General features: G+C 41.4%; 2 protein-coding genes across 2 annotated transcripts; both read right to left on the bottom strand.

Moving 5' to 3' along the window:
• Positions 1–7,810: 7,810 nt before the first annotated feature.
• On the bottom strand, positions 7,811–12,417 carry LOC138907632 (uncharacterized). Its single transcript, XM_070198235.1, has 6 exons — positions 12,175–12,417; positions 10,891–11,056; positions 10,547–10,758; positions 9,176–9,841; positions 7,942–8,001; positions 7,811–7,825 (listed from the first exon to the last, which is right to left on the bottom strand). Exons 1-6 carry the CDS (start codon positions 12,415–12,417, stop codon positions 7,811–7,813), a joined length of 1,362 nt encoding a protein of 453 aa, XP_070054336.1.
• A 420-nt stretch (positions 12,418–12,837) lies between these two features.
• Positions 12,838–13,455, bottom strand: LOC138907631 (uncharacterized). The gene has a single exon (XM_070198234.1). The coding sequence runs from the start codon at positions 13,453–13,455 to the stop codon at positions 12,838–12,840; it is 618 nt and encodes a 205-aa protein (XP_070054335.1).
• Between the last annotated feature and the right edge of the window lie 12,785 nt (positions 13,456–26,240).

Below are 26,240 nucleotides of genomic sequence, written 5' to 3'. Positions count from 1 at the left end.
TCACCACCATAGTGCGCTCCTTATTACCCACTGGAACAACCGGTACACCCTCGGAACCAGACATTCCATCAAGCTGACATGATGTGGGGATTTGAGGAAGATGAGGTTTTGGCTGGCATGAGGAAGCTATTTCTAGATGAAGAAGACATGGACTACAGTGCAATTGTTGAGGAGGAGAAGGAGGAGGAAGACCTTACCATTCAGACCATGGAAGAAGGAGGTGTTCTCAAGAACTGGACTGCTGCACCATCCCGGGCCCGTCGAGTTCCTGGATAGCCTGGCAAATTAGCATGAATTATTTAAAAATAGTTTTGAGCATTTAAGACATTTTTCAGTATTTTGTTTTGAAATAATTACTCGAGCCATTGAGCTGCATTTGTTGACGTTTTAAAAGTTTTATTAATGCATTATTGCTTTTTATATTTATTATTATTATTATCTTTCTACATTTCTTTTTCAGCATAATTATTACATATCCTAATAAACCTATGACTGTGACATGTAATGAGACAACCCAACATAAGGACAGTGATTCATAGGATCTGGAAGATGATATAATACTTGAGGAAATAGTCAGAGAAGTAGAAAACTTTGAAAACAAAAAAAAGTCTAATTTGGAGGAAACTAAGGCCGTTAACTTAGGGGATTCCGAAACGGTCGATGAAACACGTTAAGCATTCATGTATCACCGTCAGAGAAGGAAGAGTACATCAAATTCCTAAAGGAATATTAAGACATCTTTGCATGGTCCCACGACGATATGACTCGTTTAACCACATCCATAGTAGCTCAAAAACTACACACCAATCCTATGTGTCCACCAGTAAAGCAGAAGCTTAGAAAGTTCAAGCCGGATAAGAGTTTGAAGGTAAAAGAGGAGGTCACCAAGCAAATCAAAGCGAAGGTTCTCAAAGTGGTCGAATACCCAACTTGGGTGGCCAACATTGTGCAAGTTCAAGATGGAAAAGTTAGAGTATTTATCGATTACCGAGATCTGAACAGAGCAAGTCTTAAGGATGATTTCCCATTGCCCAACATACACATATTGATTGACAACTGCGCCAAGCATGAACTCTAATCCTTTGTGGATTGCTTCGCAGGATACCATCAGATCCATATGGATGAAGAGGATGCTAAAAAGACAACCTTTATCATACCATGGGGAATATACTGTTACAAAATGATTCCGTTTGGTTTGAAGAATGCAGGAGCCACCTACATGAGAGCCATGACAACCATCTTCCACGACATGATACACAAGGAAATAGAGGTGTACGTGGATGATGTTATCATCAAATCTAAAAGGAGTTTGGATCACATAGCAGACATGAAGAAATTCTTCGACCGGCTTCAAAAATATAATTTGAAATTGAATCGTGCAAAATGTGCCTTCGAACTCTCTGTCGGAAAGTTGTTAGGACTCATCATCAATCGTCGAGGTATTGAGTTAGACCCATCAAAAGTCAAGGCTATCCAGGACTTGCACCTCCAAAGAATAAGAAAGAGGTGGTGAGTTTTTTAGGGTGCCTCAATTACATCAACCGTTTCATAGCACAATCAACTGTGATATGTGAGCCAATCTTCAGAATGCTAAGGAAAGATGGTGCAACAAGTTGGATTGAAGAATGCCCTCGACAAAATCAAGAAGTATTTATCTAAACGTTTCCATGCATCAACAATATGGTGGAGTATGAAGCCTGCATCATGGGACTCAGATTGGCTATTGACATGAGCATTCAAGAGCTACTGGTAATTGGAGACTCAGATCTTTTGGTGCACTAGTCTCTAGGGGAATGGGCTCTAGAAAGAACACCAAAATATTGCCATATTTGCACTATGTACAAGAGCTGATCAAGAGGTTCACAAAGATAGAGTTCAAACATGTTCCAAGAATTCAGAATGAGTTTGCAGAGGCAGTAGCCACTTTGTCTTCCACGATACAACACCCAGATAAGAATTTCATCGATACTATCCCAATAAGAATTCATAAGCAGCTAGCTTATTGTGCTTATGTTGAAGAAGTACTTGGAAAAAGGAGAATACCCAGAGAGCGCTACCCACACTCAGAAGCGCACACTTCGAAGATTGGCCAACCATTTCTTTCAAAGTGGAGGAATTCTTTATAGAAGGACTCCTAACTTGGGATTATTGCGATGTGTCGATGCCAAGGAGGCATCCAGATTGCTCGAGGAACTACATGACGGAGCCTGCAGACCCCATATGAATGGTTTCATTTTGGCCAAGAAGATACTAAGAGCAGGGTATTTCTGGATGACTATGGAAATAGATTGTATCAAGTACGTCCAAAAGTGTAACCAATGCCAGATACATGCTGACATGATACGAGTACTACCCAACGAACTTAATGCAACAAGTTCACCATGGCCTTTATCCGCTTGGGGTATGGATGTCATCAGACCAATCGAACCCGCTGCTTCAAACGGACATAGGTTCATTCTGGTGGCCATCGACTAGTTCACAAAATGGGTTGAAGCCGCATCTTACAAAGTTGTAACTAAGAAGGTTGTAGCAGGTTTTGTTCGGGACCGCATTGTTTGTCGATTTGGTGTACCAGAGTCAATCATTACTAACCATGCCGCCAATCTCAACAGTGATTTGCTAAAAGCCATGTGTGAGACATTCAAGATCAAACATCGGAACTCTACAGCATACAAGCCGCAAATGAACGGAGCCGTAGAAGCCGCCAACAAGAACATCAAGAAGATATTGACGAAAATGATAGACAATTACAAACAATGGCACGAGAAGCTACCATTTTCTTTACTCGGGTATCGTACCATAGTTTTCACATCAACTGGGGCAACTGCCTACCTACTAGTTTATGGTACTAAAGTCGTTATTCCTGCCAAAGTGGAAATTCTTTCTTTAAGAATCATATAAGCTAAGCTCAGCGATGCAGAACGGGTATGAAGCCGGTATGAACAACTAGCTCTCATTGATGGAAAAAGATTGAACACGGTATGTCATGGTCAACTCTAGCAGAACATAATGGCAAGATCTTTCAACAAAAAGGTCAAGTCGAGGCAATTCACGCCGAGGCAGTTGGTACTAAAGTGAATCTTCCATATCAGGATGAAGAAAAGGGGAAATTCTCACCCAACTGGCAGGACCCTTACATGGTTCATCGGGTATTGACAGGAGAAGCACTTATACTTGCAGAGATGGATGGAGAGATTTGGCCAAAACCTATCAATTCGGACGCAGTCAAGAGATACTATATCTAAAATTATGTTTGTACTTTCTATTTGATGTAACTGAACTACGCTTTACTCGATTCCCGTTTAAGAGGGGATACGCATGCAGCACTGTTGGTTCGGTCATATCACAGTAAAATACTCATTTTCCCTATGGTCAGAAATTGGGGCAAGGTCTTGAGTTTGCCCGATCTCGTCACGTTTGGAACTGCTAAGGAATGTGTTGCTGGAAGTATGCATTTAAACTGGGGCATAATTTGGAGGAGGATCCTCAAAATTCCGAAACAAGGAGGTTGTAATGTCTTAAAATGCGTCACAGTCACCAGTTCATCAAAATCATTTGATCTCATATATTATCCCATATTTCAACTAACTACATCTCTGCAAATAATTTGTCAAATACATGCATGTTTTCAAAAAATTTGTTTCTATGGCATCCAGATGTAACCTAGGGTGACTCAAGAAGGGCCTCACGGCAAAAGGCAAAGCCAGGAAATCGAGAGCACGAACCAACCTTTTCCCGGCAAAACTCACCACTTTTCTTTGGATGCAGGCACAATGAACATAATAGGAACATCCGCAAATATATACACACAACAGGATCACTATCTTTACAACAACAAGAATTGCCAAATGCAAACACATCAAGTTAAGAAATGCTTTATCCTCTCGCACATAGTCATTTCTTTTTCTCGCATAGGGCTAAGCGCTGCCCTCATCATTGCATAAGGCCGAGCATTGCCTTTCCTTGCATGAGGCTAAGCATTGCCTCCATTATTACATAAGGCTAAGTAATGCCTTTTTTTGCATGAAACTAAGCATTGTCTCCTACCTTGCATGAGGCTAAGCATTGGCTCCATTACTGCATAAGGCTAAGCACTGCCTTTCTTTGCATGAGACTAAGCATTGTCTCCATACCTTGCATGAGGCTAAGCATTGCCTCCATTACTGCATGAGGCTAAGCAGTGTCTCCATTATTACATAAGGCTAAGAATTGCCTTTCCTTGCCAGAGACTAAACATTGTCTCTATTCCTTACATGAGGCTAAGCATTGCCTCCATTATTGCATAAGGCTAAGTACTGCCTTTCCTTGCTTGAAACTAAACATTGTCTCCCTTCTTTGCATGAGACTAAGTATTGTCTCAACTATTGCATACGGCTAAACATTGCCTTCTTTGCATGAGACTACACATTATTTCCATCCTCTGCATGAGACTAACCACTGTCTCCACATTGCATAAGGCTAAGCACTACCTTTGTTTTACATAAAACTAAACACTGTCTCTGCTACACTGCATAAGACTAAGCATTGTATCCTTTCTTCGCATAGGGCTAAGCACTGCCCTCATCTCATACAAGACTAAGCCTTGTCTTGTCTAGTCCTCGCATATGACTAAGCATCACCTATTTTCTCGATCAGACGATCGATATTGATACATCTTTGCATTTCATGGGCTGAAATATTGCCACATTGCCCGAAGGTGTCATAGTCCGGAGGCATCATCCTCAAAGCCCGAGGACACCATTTCATGGCCTATGAATCCCTTATCATACGCTTCATGGCCCAGGACGTCATGGTCTAATGACATCATCCTCATCGTCCGAATACAACCCTCATGGTTCAAAGAGAATTTCCATCATGTTTAAAATTTTGAAATAACCTACATATATTCGTGTGCATCGTGAGTTAAGTTTTGCAGGTGACTCAGGAGGTAACTGTTCTACAAATAGGAGCAATTTTTGCTCCGGTTTCCGTTCACATCCCTGACTATCTCAAACGTAACCGACGGCCAGTAATTGATTACCTTTTGTCACATAACCGTTCAAACATTTGCCTTATATATCTGTAACATTCAAAATTGCATACATAGCTCCACCTGAAATCATCTATTACTCATGACAATATCGCACCTAGAAGATCCTTTTCGAAACATACGATCACACTTATATAACAACTCCATCAGTTTCGTTCGTCGTTGGATCCAGAACTACACACGGCCTGTTTCCCATAGTAACAGGGATATGTAGGCAACTCAAAAATCAGGGTTTGGCCACCATTTTTTTCAAAACACATCATCCCTCACCTACTTCGGACAAAATTGGTCATCATATTTTTACCCGACAACTCTTTCATCATTCCATGGTAAAGATGGGCAATTGTTGATACCCAGTTTTGCCCTCATATTTTTTATAAATGTCATATATGCTTTAAATATCATTCCTGCACCATCACCAATTTACAAAGAGTCATGCAAGTATTTTCTATAATTTTTCATAATTTTTTAAAGCTTTAAAATTAATTTTCTTGCATTTAAATTATTTGAATATTTATTAATTACCCTTTCAAATTATTTTGTGATGACTTAATCATCCAAATTTTTTATTTACACCCACATACATGTTTTAAAATATTTTTACTTTATTTCACATAATTATATTTGTATTTTTGAGCTATTTACATAATTTTACAATAATAGCCTATATTCTACAAATAATTACATTTATTATGCCAAAGTAGCATTTTATATTTTTTATAATGTTGAGTTATTATTTTCAAATAATTTAACAACATAAATATTCTTTTTACCATTTATTAAATGTTTTGATAATTTATTTTTAATTAATTTTAGAGGGTTCCAAGAGTTGGCCTAAAATAGGCCAATTTTTCTGACCAAATTTGGCCTAATTCATTAGCCCAACGCCCCAGTCCAATCCAAACGACCCCTGTGACCATCCCGGTCACGACCCGTCTAAACGACCCGCCCCTCTCTCCTTTCTATCTTGGCCGTTGATCTCAAATGATCAGTGGTCCCTAATAAACTAACCCCTTTCCTTATATCCCTCCCCCTCTAACCCTAAAGACCCATTCCTCACTTCAGCCGCCCCTAAACGCTCTCCTCACCCACTAAACCCTAGCCACCTCACGCCAAATCCTAGCCTATACCCAAGAGAATATGGAAATCTTCCATATTTCCTTTCCTTTTTCTGTACTCACAACGTTTCTTTCCCGCTTTCTTGACATTACTCGTTTGGTACTGAGTTATTTATGGAAGCGCATCAACTGGTATTGGTTTGACATGATTCTATATATTACCATATTTTTGACTTGATACACTCACTACCAGGCCCTATGGGTCCGATTCACTGAGATTTTAACTATTTTTTGTTCTTTGTTTCAAACTAGGGTTTGCCAGATTCCTCCTAAATTGATTCTAATTGATTTTGCATGCTATTCTTTCCTTATTTGTGTTTAATCGACTATTTTTCCTTTTTAGGTACTTAACTCTGCTGCTATATAAACCACTCCCCAATTTCCCCTTTGGGAAGACTAGAATCACCTTAAGAACTATTCTCACATACTCTCATTCACTAGATACTATTCTGAATCTATTGTTGTTGGTCGACTGAAAGCCAAGGCCACCGGAATTCGATTGCTTAACCTCTCTCAGTATAAGTGTCACGTCCCGACCTCAGGGAGCGCGACCGGCGCCCAACCGAGTGAACCCGGTCGAGCAAACCTGTTAGACCTTTCCTACCCGGCTCATTCATAATCCGAAAAGGAACACATCGTCATTTGTTAAACAGGGAAGGAATAAGACATACATGCATAACCATCGCCAGTCCATCTTTCATTATATAACATTATGTCACGGTTAAGTTTCCAAAAGTACTTATAATTTACAATTTTAGCGGAAGAGAGTTTCAAAATACAACTTGATTCAATGACCACCCAGACACCCATACATGACCCACATAAATGTCTACGGAGCCTCTAAAGATACAAAAGACCAACATGACAACGCCAGCAACAAGGCCCCGGCTATACCTCAAAATGTAGCAACTAATACAAAAGAAGAACTACACGACCCCGTGAAGAAATGGGGCTCACCAAGACTGCTGTGAGGAGTGTGAGGGAGAGCACTACTATCTGCGATCAGCACTATCTGCGATGGAACCATCTACATCCATTTAAAGATGTAGCGCCCCCGGCAAAAGGGACGTTAGTACTGTGGAATAGTACTAGTACGTAAGGCAAACACCAATCTTAGTAGAATGAACAATGAAGCAAAAGGGAAGGCAGTCCTAACAATCAATAAATGCTTCACAGACAAACAAGGAAACACCAAGTAAGGATCACATAGTTTCCGATTCAATATTTCCATCAATTTAGGTTAATAATCTTTAGTGCCACGACTCATAATGCCACCGTGTTTTTACACGGAGTCCGGTCTCGGCCCGAACGGCTAAGCCATCCCAAATGAGACATATCCATATCCATAATTTAAATCAATAATTCTAACACAAATGCCACCATGTGTACAGCATGTCGTCCGATCTTGGCTCGATCGGCTAAGCCATCTCACTTGGGACATAACCTCTTTCAATTATTCATTCAATTCACATTTCTTTCCATATTTCATTATATGGCACAAACAACCCCAATTATTAAGTAGTTTTTGGCACTTGGACGCATTTTATTTTCAATTCAAGTCTTTCTCCTTTTTTTACAAGTTCAAATAACAGTGTCAATCATATCCATAAGTCTTATCAGGTAAGGCATTGCACACATGAGGACATGGTAACATCTAGAACAATTACGGAACAGAAACCTTTCAACACAACACATTAAAGCAATCAATTCTTACATGATCAAGTCAGGGACTCACACCAAATATTCGAGCACCAAGGATTCGATTCTAAGAAGAATAGAGTTAGCCATACATACCTTAATTGAGTTTTCTTTAGAGATTTTAGACGATCCTGGTTTTAGCAACTTCAATCTATTCTAACAATATAGCAAAATTGAACCCGAAATTAGGAGAATGGTCGTAATTCTAGCTCATTAGAGCATTTTGTTAAACACTAGGTGTGCATTACTGTTCTTAGGGCCTTTGTGAAACATTCTACCGTTCTTCCACCCATTCTTAGTTTACAACCTTCCTTCCTATTTTAGGGATACATGCATGCAAGAAACTTACCTCCCCACACCCAATATTTATTTCACCAATTATTCCGCTTTTTACTAGATTTTTTAATTTAGAAGATGGGATCAAGATTCTTACCTTTATAGTGCAGGCCTAGGTTGCTTTCCTTGATAAATCTTCAAATTTCAAGCACGAATTGAGGGGTATTGGATGAGGGTAACCTTTTCACTCTAAAGCTCTTTCTCTCACTCTAGTTATCAGAAAATATGTTGAAACATGGCCTAAGGTGGGTGTTTTAACGGAATGGGGGTCGGGTTCTAAAATAAGAAAATGGGTGCCCTGACACAGGTTTGCGGTCGCATATGCGACCGCATAATCGTTAAGTGGTCCGCATACTTATTCTGCGGTCGCATAATGCACCACAAAACTCCCCATTGCAAAACCTCAAGGTGGATATGCGATCGATATGCGGGGCAAAGCGATTATGCGATCGCATAATTGGGCCGCATAACTGGCCTCAAAATTTGTCCAACTTTCTGCTTCACTCTGCGGCTATTATGCGGTCCGCAGAGTGATTATGCGGCCACATAATGGGCCGCAGAAACGCGCTCTTTTGTAAAACAATTTCCTCTATATTCGAAGGGTACTGTTCAATCCAAAAAGTCCGAACCGCGGCATTTTGCGGCCCATCCAACATAGAGTTTCCTTTGTAATTAGGCCTATCCACCTGCTAAAGAGCCCCCGAGACACATTTTAACAACATTTCTATGATCAAACAACACAACAGAACACAAAACAACACCAACCGAGGCCTCATAAAGGACAGATAACTAGAAATGGAGTGTCATTATATTAGCCGAACAAGTAATACAAAATTTAGGTGAACAACTTCATAGAACTATTACATGGCTATTCAAACAAATGAGGGTACTTCTTTTTCATTTCATGCTCGGCTTCCCAAGTAGCTTCTTCGACTTGCTGGTTTCGCCATAATACCTTTACGAACGCAATTTCTTTGTTTCTCAACTTCCAGACCTGTCTATCAAGAATAGCAACCGAGATCTCTTCATATGACAATTCTTTGCTAACCTCAATGGTCTCAACAGGCATAATAGCGGACGAATCTTCCACTACCTTCTTCAACATGGACACATGAAATACCGGGTGCACTAATGACATTTCAGGTAGCAGCTCAAGCTTGTACGCTACCTGACCTATTCTTTGAATAATTCTATATGGCCCGACATACCCCGGACTCAATTTCCCCTTCTTTCCAAACCGCATGATCCCCTTCATGGGAGATACCTTCAAGAACACCCAATCATCTTCTTTGAACTCCAAGTCTCTGCGACAAACATCCGAATAGGATTTTTGATGACTCTGAGCATTTTTCAACCGCTCTTTTATGATTTTCACCTTCTCCATAGCTTGATACACGAGGTCTGGTCCTATTAGTTCAGCTTCTCCAACCTCGAACCACCCAATCGGCGACCTACATCTTCTACCATACAAGGCCTCAAATGGCGCCATCTGAATACTGGCATGGAAGCTGTTGTTATAAGCAAATTCTATAAGCGGCAAATGATCGTCCCAGCTACCCTTGAAGTCAAGCACACAAGCACGCAACATGTCCTCAAGCGTCTGAATAGTCTGCTCAGCTTTCCCGTTAGTCTGCAGATGGAAAGCTGTGCTACGATTTACCTGCGTACCCAAACCTTGCTAAAACTTCTTCCAGAAATTAGCTGTGAACTGGGCCCCTCTATCCGAAATGATGGAAACTAGAGTGCCATGAAGCCTGACTATTTCCTTGATATATAATTGAGCATATTGTTCCGCAGTGTCGGTGGATTTAACTGGTAAGAAGTGTGTTGATTTCGTGAGTCGATCCACGATCACCCAAATTGAGTCAAACTTACGCATAGTGTGCGGTAACCCTACCACAAAATCCATATTCATCATTTCCCATTTCCACATTGGAATCTCTATACTCTGAGCTAACCAACCGGGCCTTTGATGCTCGGCCTTCACTCATTGACAGTTTGAGCATTTTGCCACAAAGTCCGCCACACCCCTCTTCATGTCATTCCATCAGTAAACTTCCTTGAGGTCATGATACATTTTTGTGGAACTTGGGTGCACAGAATATCTAGAAGTGTGAGCTTCTGCCATGATTCTTTCCCGAAGACCATCCACGTTTGGAACACATAGACGCCCTTGGTACCGTAGTGTACCGTCATCCATGCCAAGAGAAAAAGTCATAGTCTTATGTTTATGAATCCCTTCCTTCAGCTGTACTAACATTGGATCGTTGTATTGCTTCTCCGACCTCCGCCACAAGCGATGATTCCACACTCCCCATTTGCTAGAGTCCGCAAGACAAACTCCCAAACTGGCCAACTAGTGAACCTCCTGGGCCAAGGGCCTTTGATATGCCTCCAAGTGGGCCAAACTACCCATAGATTTCCAACTAAGAGCATCCACTACCACATTAGCTTTCCCCGGATGATACAAAATGTCGATGTCATAATCTTTGAGCAACTCAATCCACCTTCTTTGCCTCAAGTTCAATTCCTTCTGTTTGAAAATGTATTGAAGACTCTTGTGGTCAGTGAATACATCTACATGGTCTCCATACAAATAATGACGCAAGATTTTTAATGCAAAAACCACCGCCGCAAGCTCTAAGTCATGAGTTGGATAGTTCTTTTCATGATTCTTAAGTTGCCTTGAAGCATAAGCTATAACCTTACCATGTTGCATCAACACACACCCAAGACCGATCCTTGAAGCATTGCAATACACCACAAACCCCTCCATACCCTCTGCCAGGGTCAACACCGGCGCCGAAGTCAGTCTTGATTTCAATTCCTGGAAACTCCTTTCACAAGCATCAGACCACTGGAACTTGACTGCTTTCTACGTCAATTTAGTCAATGGAGAAGCAAAAGTGGAGAACCCCTCCACAAACCTCCTTAATACTCGGCCAAACCTAAGAAACTGCGAATCTCTGTTGGAGTGGTAGGTCTAGGCCAATCCTTTACCGCTGCGATCGTTTGAGGGTCAACCTTAATTCCTTCTCCGGAGACGACATGACCTAGAAATGTAACAGATTCAAGCCAAAATTCATATTTCGAGAACTTTGCATACAATTGGTGTTGATGAAGAGTCTGCAGAACTGCCCTGAGGTGGTCAGCGTGATCCTCTCGACTTCGTGAATATACAAGGATGTCGTCAATGAATACTATCACAAAGGAGTCAAGAAATGGCTTGAAGACTCGATTCATAAGATCCATGAAAGCTGTCGGGGCATTTGTTAGCCCGAAAGACATTACCATAACTTCAAAGTGCCCATACCAGGTTTTGAAAGCTGTTTTTGGAATATCCTGCTCCCTTATCTTTAATTGATGATACCCGGACCGCAAATCAATTTTGGAGAAGAACTTAGCACCTTGCAATTGATCAAACAAATCATCTATCCTTGGCAATGGGTATTTATTTTTGATTGTGACTTTGTTGAGTTGCCGGTAGTCAATACACATCCGCAGCGATCCATCTTTCTTTCTGACAAAGAAAACCGGTGCGCCCCAAGGCAACACACTTGGTTAGATGAAACCTTTCTCTAGCAAATCCTTCAGTTGTTCCTTCAGCTCTTTCAATTCTGTCGGTGCCATTCTATAAGGTGGAATGGATATAGGCTGCGTGCCTCGCATCCCATCAATCCCAAAATCAATCTCCCTGTCTGGAGGAATCCTAGGGAGCTCATTCGGGAAGACATCGGGGAATTCATTTATAATTGGTACAGATTCAAGGGTAGGCACCTCAGCAGTGGTGTCCCCAACTCGGACCAAATGATAAATACACCCCTTCCTGATCATCTTTGTGGCCTTAAGGTAAGAAATAAACCTACCTTTCGGCATAACATTATCCCCCTCCTACTCAACAGTTGGCTCGTTAGGAAACTCAAGCCTCATAATTCTAGTTCGGCAGTCGAGTTTGGCAAAACATGAATAAAGCCAATCCATTCCCATTATTACATCAAGATCAATCATCCCTAGTTCAATAAGATCGGCCATGGTATCCCAACCACGTACCGTGCCAACACAATCTCTATAAACCCGCGCGACTGTAATAGACTCGCCAACCGGAGCAGATATAGAGAACGACTCATGAAGCTGTTCCGGTTCTATCCCAAATTTTGTAGCAACATAAGGAGTAACATAGGATAAAGAAGATCTGGGATCAATACGGGCATACACATCATGAGATTGAAGAGTCATTATACCTGTGACAACATCTGGAGAAGCCTCTGCACTCTATCTACCACTCATAGCATAGAAGCGGCTGGGTCCTCCCGAACTCCGTGCTCCACCCCTAGCTGCTCCTCGCCCTGCGGGTGCTGGAGAGCCTCGAGCTGGAGCGTGTGCTGAAGATGTAGCAGCTGAAGGACTGGATGACTGAGTTGTGCCCCTGCTCGCCCCCTGGCGGGATACATGACACTCTCTCAGAATATGGCCTCTCATTCCGCATCCATAACATACTGGCATGTCCAGATAGTAGACTCCCGAATGTATCCTCCAACACTTAGGGCATGGGGCCCTCTGCTGCTGCTGGAATCTCCCTCCTGATTGGCCCTGATAGTGGAACCCCCTGCTGCCCTGGCTGGGCCTAAAGTGACTCCCCTGCTGCTGATCGTGCCCTTATGGCGGGGCACTAGCTAAAGACTGAGCATAAGACTGGGATGGCCCTGATGATCCTCCCCGAGAAGCTGATCTCCCACCTCTGAATGAATCCCCAAGGTTGCCCGCTGATCGAGCCCTACTACTACCTTCTCGTTCCATCCTGTGCTTTAATTTTCGAGCCACTATAGCTTGGGAAAATTCCACCATCTTTCCATAGTTCATGTCAGAGTTTAGAGAAGCTATGGCAGCCTCATTAATAACCAAAGGGCTAAGGCCCTGCACAAATCGACGCACCCTAGCCTCCAGAGTCGGCATCATATAAACAGCATACTTTGACAGGCGTACGAACTCCATGTGATATTCCCACACACTCTTACTACCCTGCTTAAGGGTCTCAAACTCTACAGCACCGGCTGCCTTAGTCTCGGCAAGCAATAAATGGTCTATGAAGGCATCCGCGAACTCACTCCATCTCGCCGGAGGGCTCCCCTCATCACGGGAATCCTCCCACATCTCAAACCAGGAATATGCCACCCCTTTCAGGCGATAGGAGGACAACTCCACTCCCTCCGTCTCCGTAGCACGCATAACTCGGAGAGTCTTGTGCATCTCATCAATGAAATCCTGAGGGTCCATCTCGAGATCAGTACCTGTGAACACTGGAGGGTTTAACTAAAGGAACCTATTTACCCTGGAACCGGAAGAGTCCCCTTGCAAGCTAAATGAGGTGGGTGCAACATTTGACCTCTGAGCTTGGGAAGCCACTAACTGAGTCAGCATCTGAATAGCTCCCCTAAGATCCCCATCAGAAATACCAGGACCGGAAGCTGGGGCTGGAGGTGGAACAGGCATATCGGCAGGAGGGATTGTGGTACCCTCCGCAGGAGTAGGAACTGGGGTAGTCTGGAGTGGAGTAAATGAATCAGGCAGTGTAATAGTCGGGGGATTATCCTCACCCGCACTATCAAGTTGGGAATCAATAGCAACTCCTGGGGTGGCATTGGCCTCTTGGCCAAATCTCGCTTTCTTCTTAGGTGCCATTTACTGAAAGTTAGAACAATGCACAAGTTAGAGGAAGACAACCTCACATTCCACTCTATCGCACAATATAGAACAACAATGAAGGGTATTATTCCTAAATGTCCGAGTAGCCCCTTAATTATAGTTGTGGTCGACAACACACGATAAGAAGGGCTCTACTAGACACGGCTCCGAGACATCCTAGGGCACTTTAAAACCTTAGGCTCTGATACTAAGTTTGTCACGCCCCGACCTCGGGGAGTGCAACCGGCGCCCAACCGAGTAAACCCGGTCGAGCAAGCCTGTTAGACCTTTCCTACCCGACTCATTCATAACCCGAAAAGGAACGCATCATCATTTGTTAAACAGGGAAGGAATCAGGCATACATGCATAACCATCGCCAGTCCATCTTTCATTATATAACATTATGTCACGGTTAAGTTTCCAAAAGTACTTACAATTTAAAATTTTAGAGGAAAAGAGTTTCAAAATACAACTTGATTCAATGACCACCCCGACACCCATACATGACCCACATAAATGTCTACGGAGCCTCTAAAGATACAAAAGACCAACATGACAACGCCGGCAACAAGGCCCCGGCTATACCTCAAAATGTAGCAACTAATACAAAAGAACTACATGACCCCGTGAAGAAATGGAGCTCACCAAGACTGTTGTGAGGAGTGTGAGGGAGAGCACTACTATCTGCGATGGAACCACCTACATCCATTTAAATATGTACCGCCCCCGGCAAAAGTGACGTTAGTACTGTCGAATAGTACTAGTACGTAAGGCAAACACCAATCTTAGTAGAATGAACAATGAAGCAAAAGGTAAGGCAGTCCTAACAATCAATAAATGCTTCACAGACAAACAAGGAAACACCAAGTAAGGATCACATAGATTCCGATTCAATCTTTCCATCAATTTTGGTTAATAATCTTTTGTGCCAAATGCCACGACTCATATTGCCACCGTGTGTTTACATGGAGTTCGGTCTCGGCCCGACCGGCTAAGCCATCCCAAGTGAGACATATCCATATCCACAATTTAAATCAATTATTCCAACACAAATGCCACCATGTGTACATCATGGAATCCGATCTCGGCTCGATCAGCTAAGCCATCTCACTTGGGACATAACCTCTTTCAATTATTCATTCAATTCAAATTTCTTCCCATCTTTCATTACATGGCACAAACAGCCCCAATTATTAAGTAGTTTTTGGCACTTGGACGCTTTTTCTTTTTCAATTCAAGTTTTTCCCCTTTTTTTTACAAGTTCAAATAACAGTGTCAATCATATCCATAAGTCTTATCAGGTAAGGCATTGCACACATGAGGACATGGTAACATCTAGAACAATTACGGAACAGAAACCTTTCAACACAACACATTAAAGCAATCAATTCTTACATGATCAAGTCAGGGACTCACACCAAATATTCTAGCACCAAGGATTCGATTCTAAGAAGAATAGAGTTAGCCATACATACCTTAATTGACTTTTCTTTAGAGCTTTTAGACGATCTCGGTTTTAGCAAATTCAATCTACTCTAACAATATAGCAAAATTGAACCCGAAATTAGGAGAATGGTCGTAATTCTAGCTCATTAGAGCATTTTGTTAAACACTAGGTGTGCATTACTGTTCTTAGGGCCTTTTGTGAAACATTCTGCCGTTCTTCCACCCATTCTTAGTTTACAACCTTCCTTCCTATTTTAGGGATACATGCATGCAAGAAACTTACCTCCCCACACCTAATATTTATTTCACCAATTATTCCCATTTTTACTAGATTTTTGAATTTAGAGGATGGGGTCTAGATTCTTACCTTTATAGTGCAGGCCTAGGTTGCTTTCATTGATAAATCTTCCAATTTCAAGCACGAATTGAGGGGTATTGGATGAGGGTCACCTTCTCACTCTAAAGCTCTTTCTCTATTTATGTCGAGTGATTATGCAGCCGTATAATGGGCCATAGAAACGCGCTCTTTTGTGAAGAATTTCTACTATAGTAACGCAGGAATCTAACTCGGCATCACGAAATCCCGAGTTTTGGTTAAGAATTTTACGGGTCCTTACAGTGAGCACTTCCCGAGGTTCATCTGAGACCCTTGGGAACTCTGACACACTGAGAATTTTAGAGTTTTTCCATTCTCTCTTTGCTACTGATAAGCAAGCTGCTGCTGGCATTTTGTTTTCTACCTTATTTGCTCTTTAGTTCTACAAACTTGTAAGTACTGAGACCCTCGCAATTTCATTTTTGCTTGTGTTCATGCTTTGTATGCTCATATCATTTAGGACTTTGTGAATCAATATTCTATTGTTCGCCTCTGTTGGTATTCTTGTTTTCCTTTGGAATTAATTATGTGCCTTTGTGTTTTTCTAGAATCTGAACCTGTTTGAACCTTAAGCTTCGATGCATGCTTATTATATGTAGGCATCTTTAATGATTCAGACTATTCTGATTACCTGTTGATTGTTATTAGACCCTTCTCATGCCTTGCCTTGGGTTCTTATATTGAAACTCTTAGGGGATCATCTCCTTGCTTGAATGAATTACTTTATGCTAAGTCCTTTATGTTTAATCAACTGTTTCTTTACAAACTGTTGATTGTACTCCTCGACTTATTAATCTTGTACCCTTTAGCACTGCCTAAGACCTCTGGAGTAGATTTCAATGTTTAGCTTCTTCTCTTATGTATAGTCAACTAGCATGAATCCTGGTGTCTGCTTGCCCTGTTAGGCTAGAATTGATGTATGCTTTTAGTCTTTTATTTAACAGGAGTTTTTAGTGTCTTTGTGCCATGATCTATGCTCAGTATGTTAAGCCAAAAGTTCCAATTAAGTGATATGTCTACCAAACTATGTCCACTAGCATGTTGTTAAGCTATCACACTCTCATTAGGTTCTCATGTTAAAGACTCTATGTTAAGACCGTACTTCACTTTCTATTGTCTATAACACTGCTAGATTCTCATGTTCAAACCCCTGACTAGAGCTATTAGGATAATTTTGGACCATGCTTTTTCCCGTTTGTTTGAAATATTCTACTAGCCTATGATGGTTAATCTTATTGCTCTTAATCTCTGTTTTGGAATGACAAGCATAAAACTGGCATTATATGTGTCTTGAATGCTTTCCAACTTAGCTTGATCTTGTTTATATACCTAGATTAGAATTGTTTCTTGTCACATTTTAAGAACTAAGTGTTTAGGTTGTTTTGTGAGTATTGTGTCACTTGCATAGCTCAATTTAGCATCCGTTTTGGTAAGTAAGCTAGTCATTGGGCCTGGAAATGGGCCATGTGTATTGTTGGACCTGGGGCACTGGATTCAAGTGCACTCTGATTGACTTGTGAGCCTGTGGTTTGGGTCTGTTGCTTGTCCTGAGAGTAAGACTATTGAAGGCCTGGATATCCCTAGTTTATTTCATGTTGGGCCTGTAATTGCTTTAGTGGGCTTGTATTCGTTTCAGCCAATGTTTTGTCATTTTCCAGTCAGTATTATTTCATTCTTGGGCCTGTAATAATTTGTAAACAAACAATTGGGGTACTAGTGAAATTGGGGAAACGGGTATATTCTAATATTTGCATTGAAAGGGTAGAACACCTGCCTATACGGTCTATGTGTTATGTTTGGTTGTCTCGTTCGACATGCCTTGTTTGTTAATTTGTTTTGTATGTGGCACACCAATAGAAACCTTGCCTATAGGGAATAATGCACCCCTCACTTCCACATTGTTCAAACACGTTAGTATCTACCATGCTCGTTTCTATGTTACTACTCTACATTTAGACAACATGCCTATAGGAAATATAACATATGCTTTGATGACCTAGATATTATTCCTAGATGACATGTATATAGGAGTAAAGTGTTATAAAATCAAGCCCAATTGTCAATCGTTATGAAACTTGTCCATAGGACTTTTATTGATGCCTTCACTACTTACTTACACAAACGATCAGATATCATGTCTATAGGACTTACAACACTCTAATTTGCATACACGTTAGTCGAGAAATTATAGTACTGCCTATGTAATAATGGAATCCAGAATCACATAGAAATTATGCCTATAGGATTCAATGATTCTGACACGTCTTAATGCTATATACTGCCTAACCAGAAATCTATTTGCGTGCTTTTCATGCTTATATGTGGAGGTTACCTGAGCCCTTTTAGTATAATTATATGTAGTCCTATCTATTTTTGATTGTCGCCTAGTTTTATCATTTGGAGCAACTAGGTAGAGTCTAGAACTACCAAATAGTAGGTCCAAATCCTCCTGGACCCTAGGCATGGGACGGGTAGCCCAAGCATATGGCAGGACATATAATTGAATTAGAACGCTTTTAGGTAAACAACTTCAAAATAGTAATCGGTAGCAGCAGATGATAGTTTGTGCCCGCTGAATAATATTAGCAACTCCTACCTAAAGGAAGTTGTGAAGAATTATTTATGTTGCACGGGGTAATCCTTTAGGCTAAAAAACTTAGGACCCCCCTTTTCCCTTGCATGCTTGCTAAAGGATTGAGTCATTAAGTATAGACCGACGCAGTTGTAATCCTTAGTGATCTTTAAATTTGTACCAATTATTCATATAGTTTATTTTTCTTTATGCCGGTTTATGCTATAATGGGACATTCAACTTTTATATCCTTCTTTATTTATGTGCTCGCCTAGTAATCCATATAGTTTAAAATTTGGCCGGGACCCACAATTGTGAACCCGAAGAGTGCCTAACAACTTCCCTTTGAGGTAATTTGAGATCTTACCCGATCTTTGTGGCATTGACTATTTAAACAGAGTTATTTGCAAATAGGTGCCCTAACACACCTCCAAAATTGTTAGGTGGCGACTCTTCTCTCTTAACACCCATCTAAAAGAGTTGTCACATGTCGAAGCCCGCTTTTGCAAGAAAACAGGATGCGACATACATAACACCCCATCATCTCCAATATAAACCTCTTTGGCATCGCCTTGCTGCACCGTGTCCTTATAGACAAGCAAATAGGGGTTTTCATACTAACGCTCTCTGATGCGCTCATACAAAGAAGACCGAGAAACCATGCAAGCAAGAACCTGGCTGGGCTCCGAAACATCCAATCTCATGAACAAATTGGACAAGGCCTGAACATCCATGGCTAGTGGCCTCTCTGCTGTAGGTAAGTATGCCAAACTACCCATACTCTCCGCTTTTCTACTCAAAGCATCGACCACCACATTGGCCTTTCCAGGATGATACAGAATATTGATATTATAGTCCTTCAGCAACTCTAACCATCTCCGCTGCCACAAATTGAGGTCTTTCTGCTTGAAGAAATGTTGGATACTCCGGTGGTTGGTATAGACCTCACACGGGACACCGTAAATATAATTCCTCCAAATCATCAATGCATGAACAATATCCTCCAACTCTACATCGTGAACCGGGTAATTCTTCTCATGAACTTTTCGTTGTCGAGAGGCGTAGGTAATCACCCGGCCGTCTTGCATCAACACTGCGCCAAGCCGAATACGCGCCCCCTCATAATACATAGAAATGTAAGACCCCAAACTCGTAGGCAACACCAACACTGGGGCTATAGTTAATACAGTATTGAGTTTTTGAAAGCTCGCCTCACGCTCCTTGGACCATCTGAAAGGAGCACCCTTCTGGGTCAATCTAGTCAAAGGTGTAGCAATGGATGAGAAACCCTCTATGAAATGGTGATAATATCTGGCCAAACCAAGGAAACTTTGAATCTCAGTAGCTGAAGATGGTCTAGGCCAACTCTGAACTGCCTCAATCTTCTTTGGATCTACCTTGATCCCCTTACTAGACACCACATGACCCAAAAACGCCACTAAATCAAGCTAGAATTCACACTTGGAGAAATTTGCATATACTTCTTCTCCCTTAAGGTCTAGAGCAAGATCCTCAAATGTTGCTCGTGATCCGCCCGACTGCAAGAATATACCAAGATGTCATCAATAAACACAATGACGAAAGAGTCAAGATATGGATGGAATACACTGTTCATCAAGTGCATAAATGTTGCAGGGGCATTCGTTAGCCCAAATGACATCACTAGAACTCGTAAGGACCATACAAAATTTGGAAAGCAGTCTTCGGGATATCCAGATCCCGAATCTTCAGCTGATGATAACCTGATAGCAAATCAATCTTCGAAAACACTCTAGCACCTTGAAGCTAGTCAAACAAGGCATCAATACACGATAATAGGTACTTGTTCTTCACTGTAACCTTGTTTAGCTATCTATAATCAATACACATCTGCATAGTACCATCCTTCTTCTTCACAAAAAGAACCAGAGCACCCCAAGGTGAAACACTAGGCCGGATGAAACCATTATCAAGTAACTCTTACAGTTGCTCCTTTAACTCCCTCAACTCCACTAGTGCCATACGATATGGTGGAATAGAAATTGGTTGAGTGCCCAGTACTAGGTCAATACAAAATTAGATATCCCTATCGGGCGGCATGCCCGGTAGGTCTGCTAGGAGCACATTCGGGAAATCCCTCACTACCGGAACTAACTCAACGATAGGAAAATCAGCACTAACATCCCTCACAAAGGCTAGATTATCTTCGCACCCTTTCTCAACCATCTGATGTGCCTTAAGGAAGGGCACAACCCTTCTAGAAATAAAATTCAATGTACCCCTCCACTATAACTGCGGCAGACCTGGCATAGCCAACGTCATAGTCGTGGCATGACAGTCCAGAATAACGCGATAGGGAGACAACCAATCCATTTCAAGATCACGTCAAAGTCTACCATACAAAGCAGCAATAGATCAACTCTAGTCTCATAACCACCAATAATGACTAAACACAACCAATACACACGGTCCACAACAATAGAATCTGCCATAGGCATGGACACAAATACAAGAGCACTAAAAGAATTATGAGATATATTCAAATACGAAGAAAAGTAAGATGACACATATGAATAAGTGGATCCCAAATCAAATAAGACTGATGCATCCCTATGACAGACCGAAACCATACTTGTGATGACACTATCCGATGCAACCGCCTTTGTCCTACCAAAAAAAAGCATAGAAACGAGCCTGGCCTCCCCCTTTAGGGATACCTCTACCCGCCTGACCTCCACCCCTAGCTGATGGGGCGGGTGGAGCAGCAACCATAGCCTATGAACTTTGTGGACCCTGTGGAATCCGTGGATCCTGTGCGGTCTGTGGAGGTGCACCCATCCTGAGTCTGGGGCAGTCCCTCGCCATATTTATGGTATCACGACACTCCAAAAGGCTCGTGGTTGGTGTGGCGGCTGAAACTGACTCTAGTTTGGTCGGCTAGACTGATCGCTGAAAGCACCCTATGTAGGAGGTGCACTAGACAGTGGCTGAGAAAAATGGGCAACCTAAGACCTCAGAATAGCAGGAGAACCCCTAGTAGCTGGAATTGCTGAATGAACTAGGCGGCTTAGATAGCCTTTGCCATGACAGGCTATAACTGGAGCGCGGACACCACTATATCCTCTCGAATCTCGAGGCCTCTTGGCCTCCCCGTCCTCTCTCTCTCTCTCGGCCCCCCATACCCTCATGCCTTCGCACAATCTCTACCACCTACTGAAATGGAGTACCAATCTCCAACTCCTGAGCCATGTTGAACCTAAGGCCATAACTGAGCCCCTCGATAAGCATATGGACTCGCTCTCTGACTGTAGAAACCAAGGCAGGTGCATGTCAGGACAACTCACTGAATCTGATAGCATACTTTAATACTGACATAGTCCCCTGATGTAGCTACTCAAACTCTGTGCGTCATGCATCACGAAGGGTCTAGGGAACAAACTATCTCAAGAACATCTCTAAAAAGTGAGCCCAAGTGAGTAGGGCTGCATTAGCTGGCCTACCCTCCTCCTAAGATTTCCACCACCGATACGATGTTCCTAGTATCTGAAATATAGTAAAAGAAACACCGCTCAACTCCACAATACCCATGGTGTGGAGAATACGGTGGCACTTCTCTAAAAACTCATGTGCATACTCGGTATCTGTGCCACTAAAAGTAAGAAGATCATACTTCTTGAACCTCTCAAGTCTCCTCTGCTCCTTCTCAGATGCCTCTGGCCTGACCTTACATTTAACTGGTATAACGAGTTATGCTGGCATGATACCCAGAACCTGATCAATATGGACTCGCTGCTCTGGGGTACGGGCCGCGGGAGTCTGAGCTCATCTCCTAGCCTGAGATGTAGTTGGTGCAAAGGGAATCAATTCTGCCTAAGCTAGAGTGTTGCACATACTCAAGAACTATGCTAGGATCTCCTGAAGTACAGGGGTGGTAATCGTCGCCTCGGGTGCCTATCCCCAAATAAGAGCTACTATTGGCTCCTCAGTCACTGCTAGGGAAGGTGCTTTAGCTGCAGCATGTGCTCCTCTTCGGCCTCTGCCCCGGCCCCAACCTCGCTCATCTCTAGCAGGGGGCGTGGGTGTCTGATCATCGGATCCAGCATTGCGTGTACCATCTATGAGAGAATAAAAGACAATGACTCAGATTTTGAAATCAAAATATTCGCACGATAAAGAATAAAAGAAGTGAAATTTTCCTAAAAGTTTCGTAGCCTCTCGAAGATAAGTACAGACGTCTCCGCACCGATCCGCAAGACTCTACTAATCTTTCTTATGACTCATAACACTTATGAACCTAGAGCTCTGATACCAACTTGTCATGATCCGAAATTTCCAAATTTGGATGTTGTGATGGCACCTAGTCTTTAAGACTAGGTAAGACTAACATACATGAGGATAGGATAGAAATAATGAATAGAACATGTTATAAAGTTGATAAGTCTCATAATAACTTCAATGCAGAATCATAATACAACATTCCCATCTCTACAGAAATATACTAAAATCTCTAATACAATAGTGTCTGATAATAGGATAAATAGGAATAAGGAAATGGCGGAAGGTGACTCCGAGGCCTACGAGTGTCGAGCAGGTATACGTTGAAGTCTTCGAAAGTAAGTGAATGATCACTAGTATCTGGCACGAGCAGATATACCTGGATCTACAAAAAATGTGTAGAAGCATAGCATGAGTACACCACAACGGTACCTAGTAAGTATCAAGCCTAACCTCGGTAGAGTAGTGAAGATGCCAGGTCAAGAGACCTACTAGGACTAGAAAACTGAACAGAGTATAGTACATTCAAACAATGGAAAGCAGGAAAATGAATGACAATAAAGCAGTTATGTCACGCCCCGAACCTGGGGGGCGAGACCGGCACCCGGTGCCTCACCTATCCTTGCATACCAACTTGCGACTAAGGTACTCTGAACATATAATGTCATACTTTGGCCGTGGGCCACATTGCAAGACAATCGCGAATGCTGACTAAGCATCAATATAGAGATGGACCGACAAGGCCGTCATAACTACTACGGCTGGCAAACCAACAAAATATACATAAAAGGCCTACAGGCCCAACATACTGTACTAACTGACATGATATGTCTATAAGCCTCTACTAATGGATATACTGTGATCGGAACAGGGCTCCGACCTACTCATAACATATATACATATATACACAAGATGTACATAAAGCTCTAGACTCGGCAACTCTGAGGGGCATGGAGCTTACCGATCAAGCTGAACTCGGGCAATACCTAATGAGGAGGTCTACCGGTCTGTTTGTCTGAACCTGCACGCATGAAATGTAGCGCCCCCAGAAAAGGGACGTCAGTACGAAATAATGTACCGAGTATGTAAGGCAATATACTGAAAGCTGAAACTGAACTGATAATATAATAACTAAAAGTAACTGGGAGTCAAAGATAATCCGAAGATATGCTTACCTGCTGATACTGACTCAACTCTCTCAATATAGTAAGTAAAATAGTTGTCCGGCCCTATAAGGCTCGGTATATATATATATATATATCTATATATATATATATATATATAAATTGCTCTGACGTAGTAGGCTTGCTCATAGGCGCTCGACCATACTAGGATCTGTATCTCGGCCAACTGGGCTCGCTCATAGGCACTCGGCCACAGTAGGCTCGGTATATAACTTACCATCTGATCAAAGGTTTCCTAATAGGGGACTGCCTATCGATTATATAATGAAAATATTGTAATATATATAGGCTCTTTGCTCTCTTGACTGGAAGAAGACAATACTCAATTGAATATGAAGTCCCGATAAGGGAGAATACTGTAACTTATGAGACTAGGATAATGTATATAAATTCGGGAGTATGGACTTCTCTTTATGTCTTGTTATCAAACACATGTAGTTATTGGATCATGCCAAAATGAAGAAAGGTTTAGCCTTAACATACCTGAGCCGATTCTTTTGACAATCTCTCCAACACACGTTGATTGTGATAAAATATGTAACGACGGATCGAAGTAGGAAAAAATCCGTATGACATTCTTTGAGAAAGATTGCACCGTACTCCCATAGAATCACAAAAATCCTGTTGCCATAACATTACGTAGTCTCGTTTGATTTTTGTAGCAAAACATTCACGCTGCTAACATATCAATTCTTATATGAACTTGATGAAGCCTCCTTTATTACTTTGTAGGGTACAAAATGAATTTTTGAGAGGTTTTTAAGTCTTTATGTGTGGGCCCCACACTTTTGATGACTAATCCACACATTCCTTTAATTGTGACACTTTGCCATATGATTCAAGAGTCATTAAATTGACCGAGCATTGCTGCCACGTTAATGGGGTTCAAGCTTTATCCAAAATCATCATTAACTAACCACTAATCTCTTGATTAACTTGATAATCTCCCACTATCCAATAATTAATCAATTACCCACATAATTAAGAATTATCTCAAAATACTACTCACTTTTAACACACTTTATACATCTCTACTATCATGGTCATGTGGTACCTTGTATGGCACTAGACCACAAATACGGGGTATTATAGCTTGGACCGTTTTTTATCCCAAATTGCCAAACTTCGACGAAACTTATTTTCTTCGATTTGCTTAGCCTCTCTCCTTCACGAATTTACTCATCACTTCTTTGAAATAACATAATGCTTGTAATCTCAAAATAATCTCATTCCTGAACTTATCTCGATTAACTTACGACGAAACTTTAACATACGAAAATGCGGGGTGTAACATCTCCTTTCCGAACTTTCATCAATTTACTTATGACGTACTTTCACGTACGAAAATATGAGGTGTAACAAGTTCAATAATGTAAGCAAACGGCAGAGTTTAAAGCAACAAAGGCAACAAGGAATTAACACATGATAAGAACAATGAGAAATCAATGCGCACAAATACAAGTAAGACAAACGAAGAAATAACATAACTGTTCAACCAACAAGCCTCTTTAATATAGAAAGTACAACAAGAATCACAACCGAGGTTCCATACCTCATATTCACATTTCACAATCTGAATCACAATTTTTCCTCACCGTGTGAGCCTTGTATTTAATTTAAAAACTTTTTCCAGAAATAACTACACGCCTTTTAGCCCTCTTATCTCACCATGTGGCTTCAAGTAATTCCCTTATTAGCAACACGCGTATAAATCTCACCTTATCTCACCGCATGCGTATCAAGCCCTATTCTTATACCACCTCATGTGTATCAATATCACAACATAATAATCAACTCGCACCACATGTTCCCATATGCCACAACACTTGCCAAAATAAACAATACCAATGTTACCACAACATATAGCCTATGGCTCAATCACAATGTGTACAAAAACCTCAATAACAACAAAATGGATGAGGAATACTCAACAAGGAAGATATCTCAACAATTAACAACTTCAATCTCAATATGATAATAGCCATCACAACTCCAACATCAATAACCCAACAAGAAGATATTCCACGAAATAACAACTTCAAGTAAGCGTAATTCAATAATAAAAGGTGTTACAAGACATTGAGAGATAAAATCTAACAATAAAAGATATAACATGTTATAAAAAATTCAATTAAATGCATGAAAGAATTCTAAAATTCTAAAATGGTCAAAATAACATATAAAGCTCGTGTACACACTCATCACCTCGTGTACACGTCTTTCACATAGTACAATTAACACAATCAACCCAAATTCTAAGGGGTAATTCTCCCACAAAAAGTTAGGAAAGATACTTACCTCAACTAGGACTAATCAGCCCTCGAAAATAGCTTTTCCCCTAATATTCTCTTCCACACGGCTTAAATCTAACCAAAAAGGACTTAATATCTTCAAACAATACAAGGGAAACCAAATTACGATAGGTAAAGCTATGATTTATACACGATTCCCCAAAAATCAACAAATGTAACGACCGGTCAGCTTTATAGATCCTCATTCCCTTAAATAAGACTCACCGTATGTGCCTTTACTATTTTATTACTT

The sequence above is a fragment of the Nicotiana tomentosiformis genome, chromosome 3, assembly GCF_000390325.3.
Source record: "Nicotiana tomentosiformis chromosome 3, ASM39032v3, whole genome shotgun sequence".
Taxonomy (NCBI): Eukaryota; Viridiplantae; Streptophyta; class Magnoliopsida; order Solanales; family Solanaceae; genus Nicotiana; species Nicotiana tomentosiformis.
This window is presented reverse-complemented; position numbering and strand designations above follow the sequence as displayed.

Bases quoted from the DNA above. Each gene is read 5' to 3' on its own strand.
- LOC138907632 (XM_070198235.1), bottom strand. From the start codon at position 12,417: ATGACTCTTCAATCTCATGATGTGTATGCCCGTATTGATCCCAGATCT. The intron at 9,842-10,546 runs GTTCACTAGTTG...TTGGGTACGCAG, and splicing joins AAAGGCCCTTGGCCCAGGAG to GTAAATCGTAGCACAGCTTT. The intron at 8,002-9,175 runs GTCTGGAAGTTG...CTATATTGTTAG, and splicing joins TTGCTATTCTTGATAGACAG to AATAGATTGAAGTTGCTAAA.
- LOC138907631 (XM_070198234.1), bottom strand. From the start codon at position 13,455: ATGGACCCTCAGGATTTCATTGATGAGATGCACAAGACTCTCCGAGTT.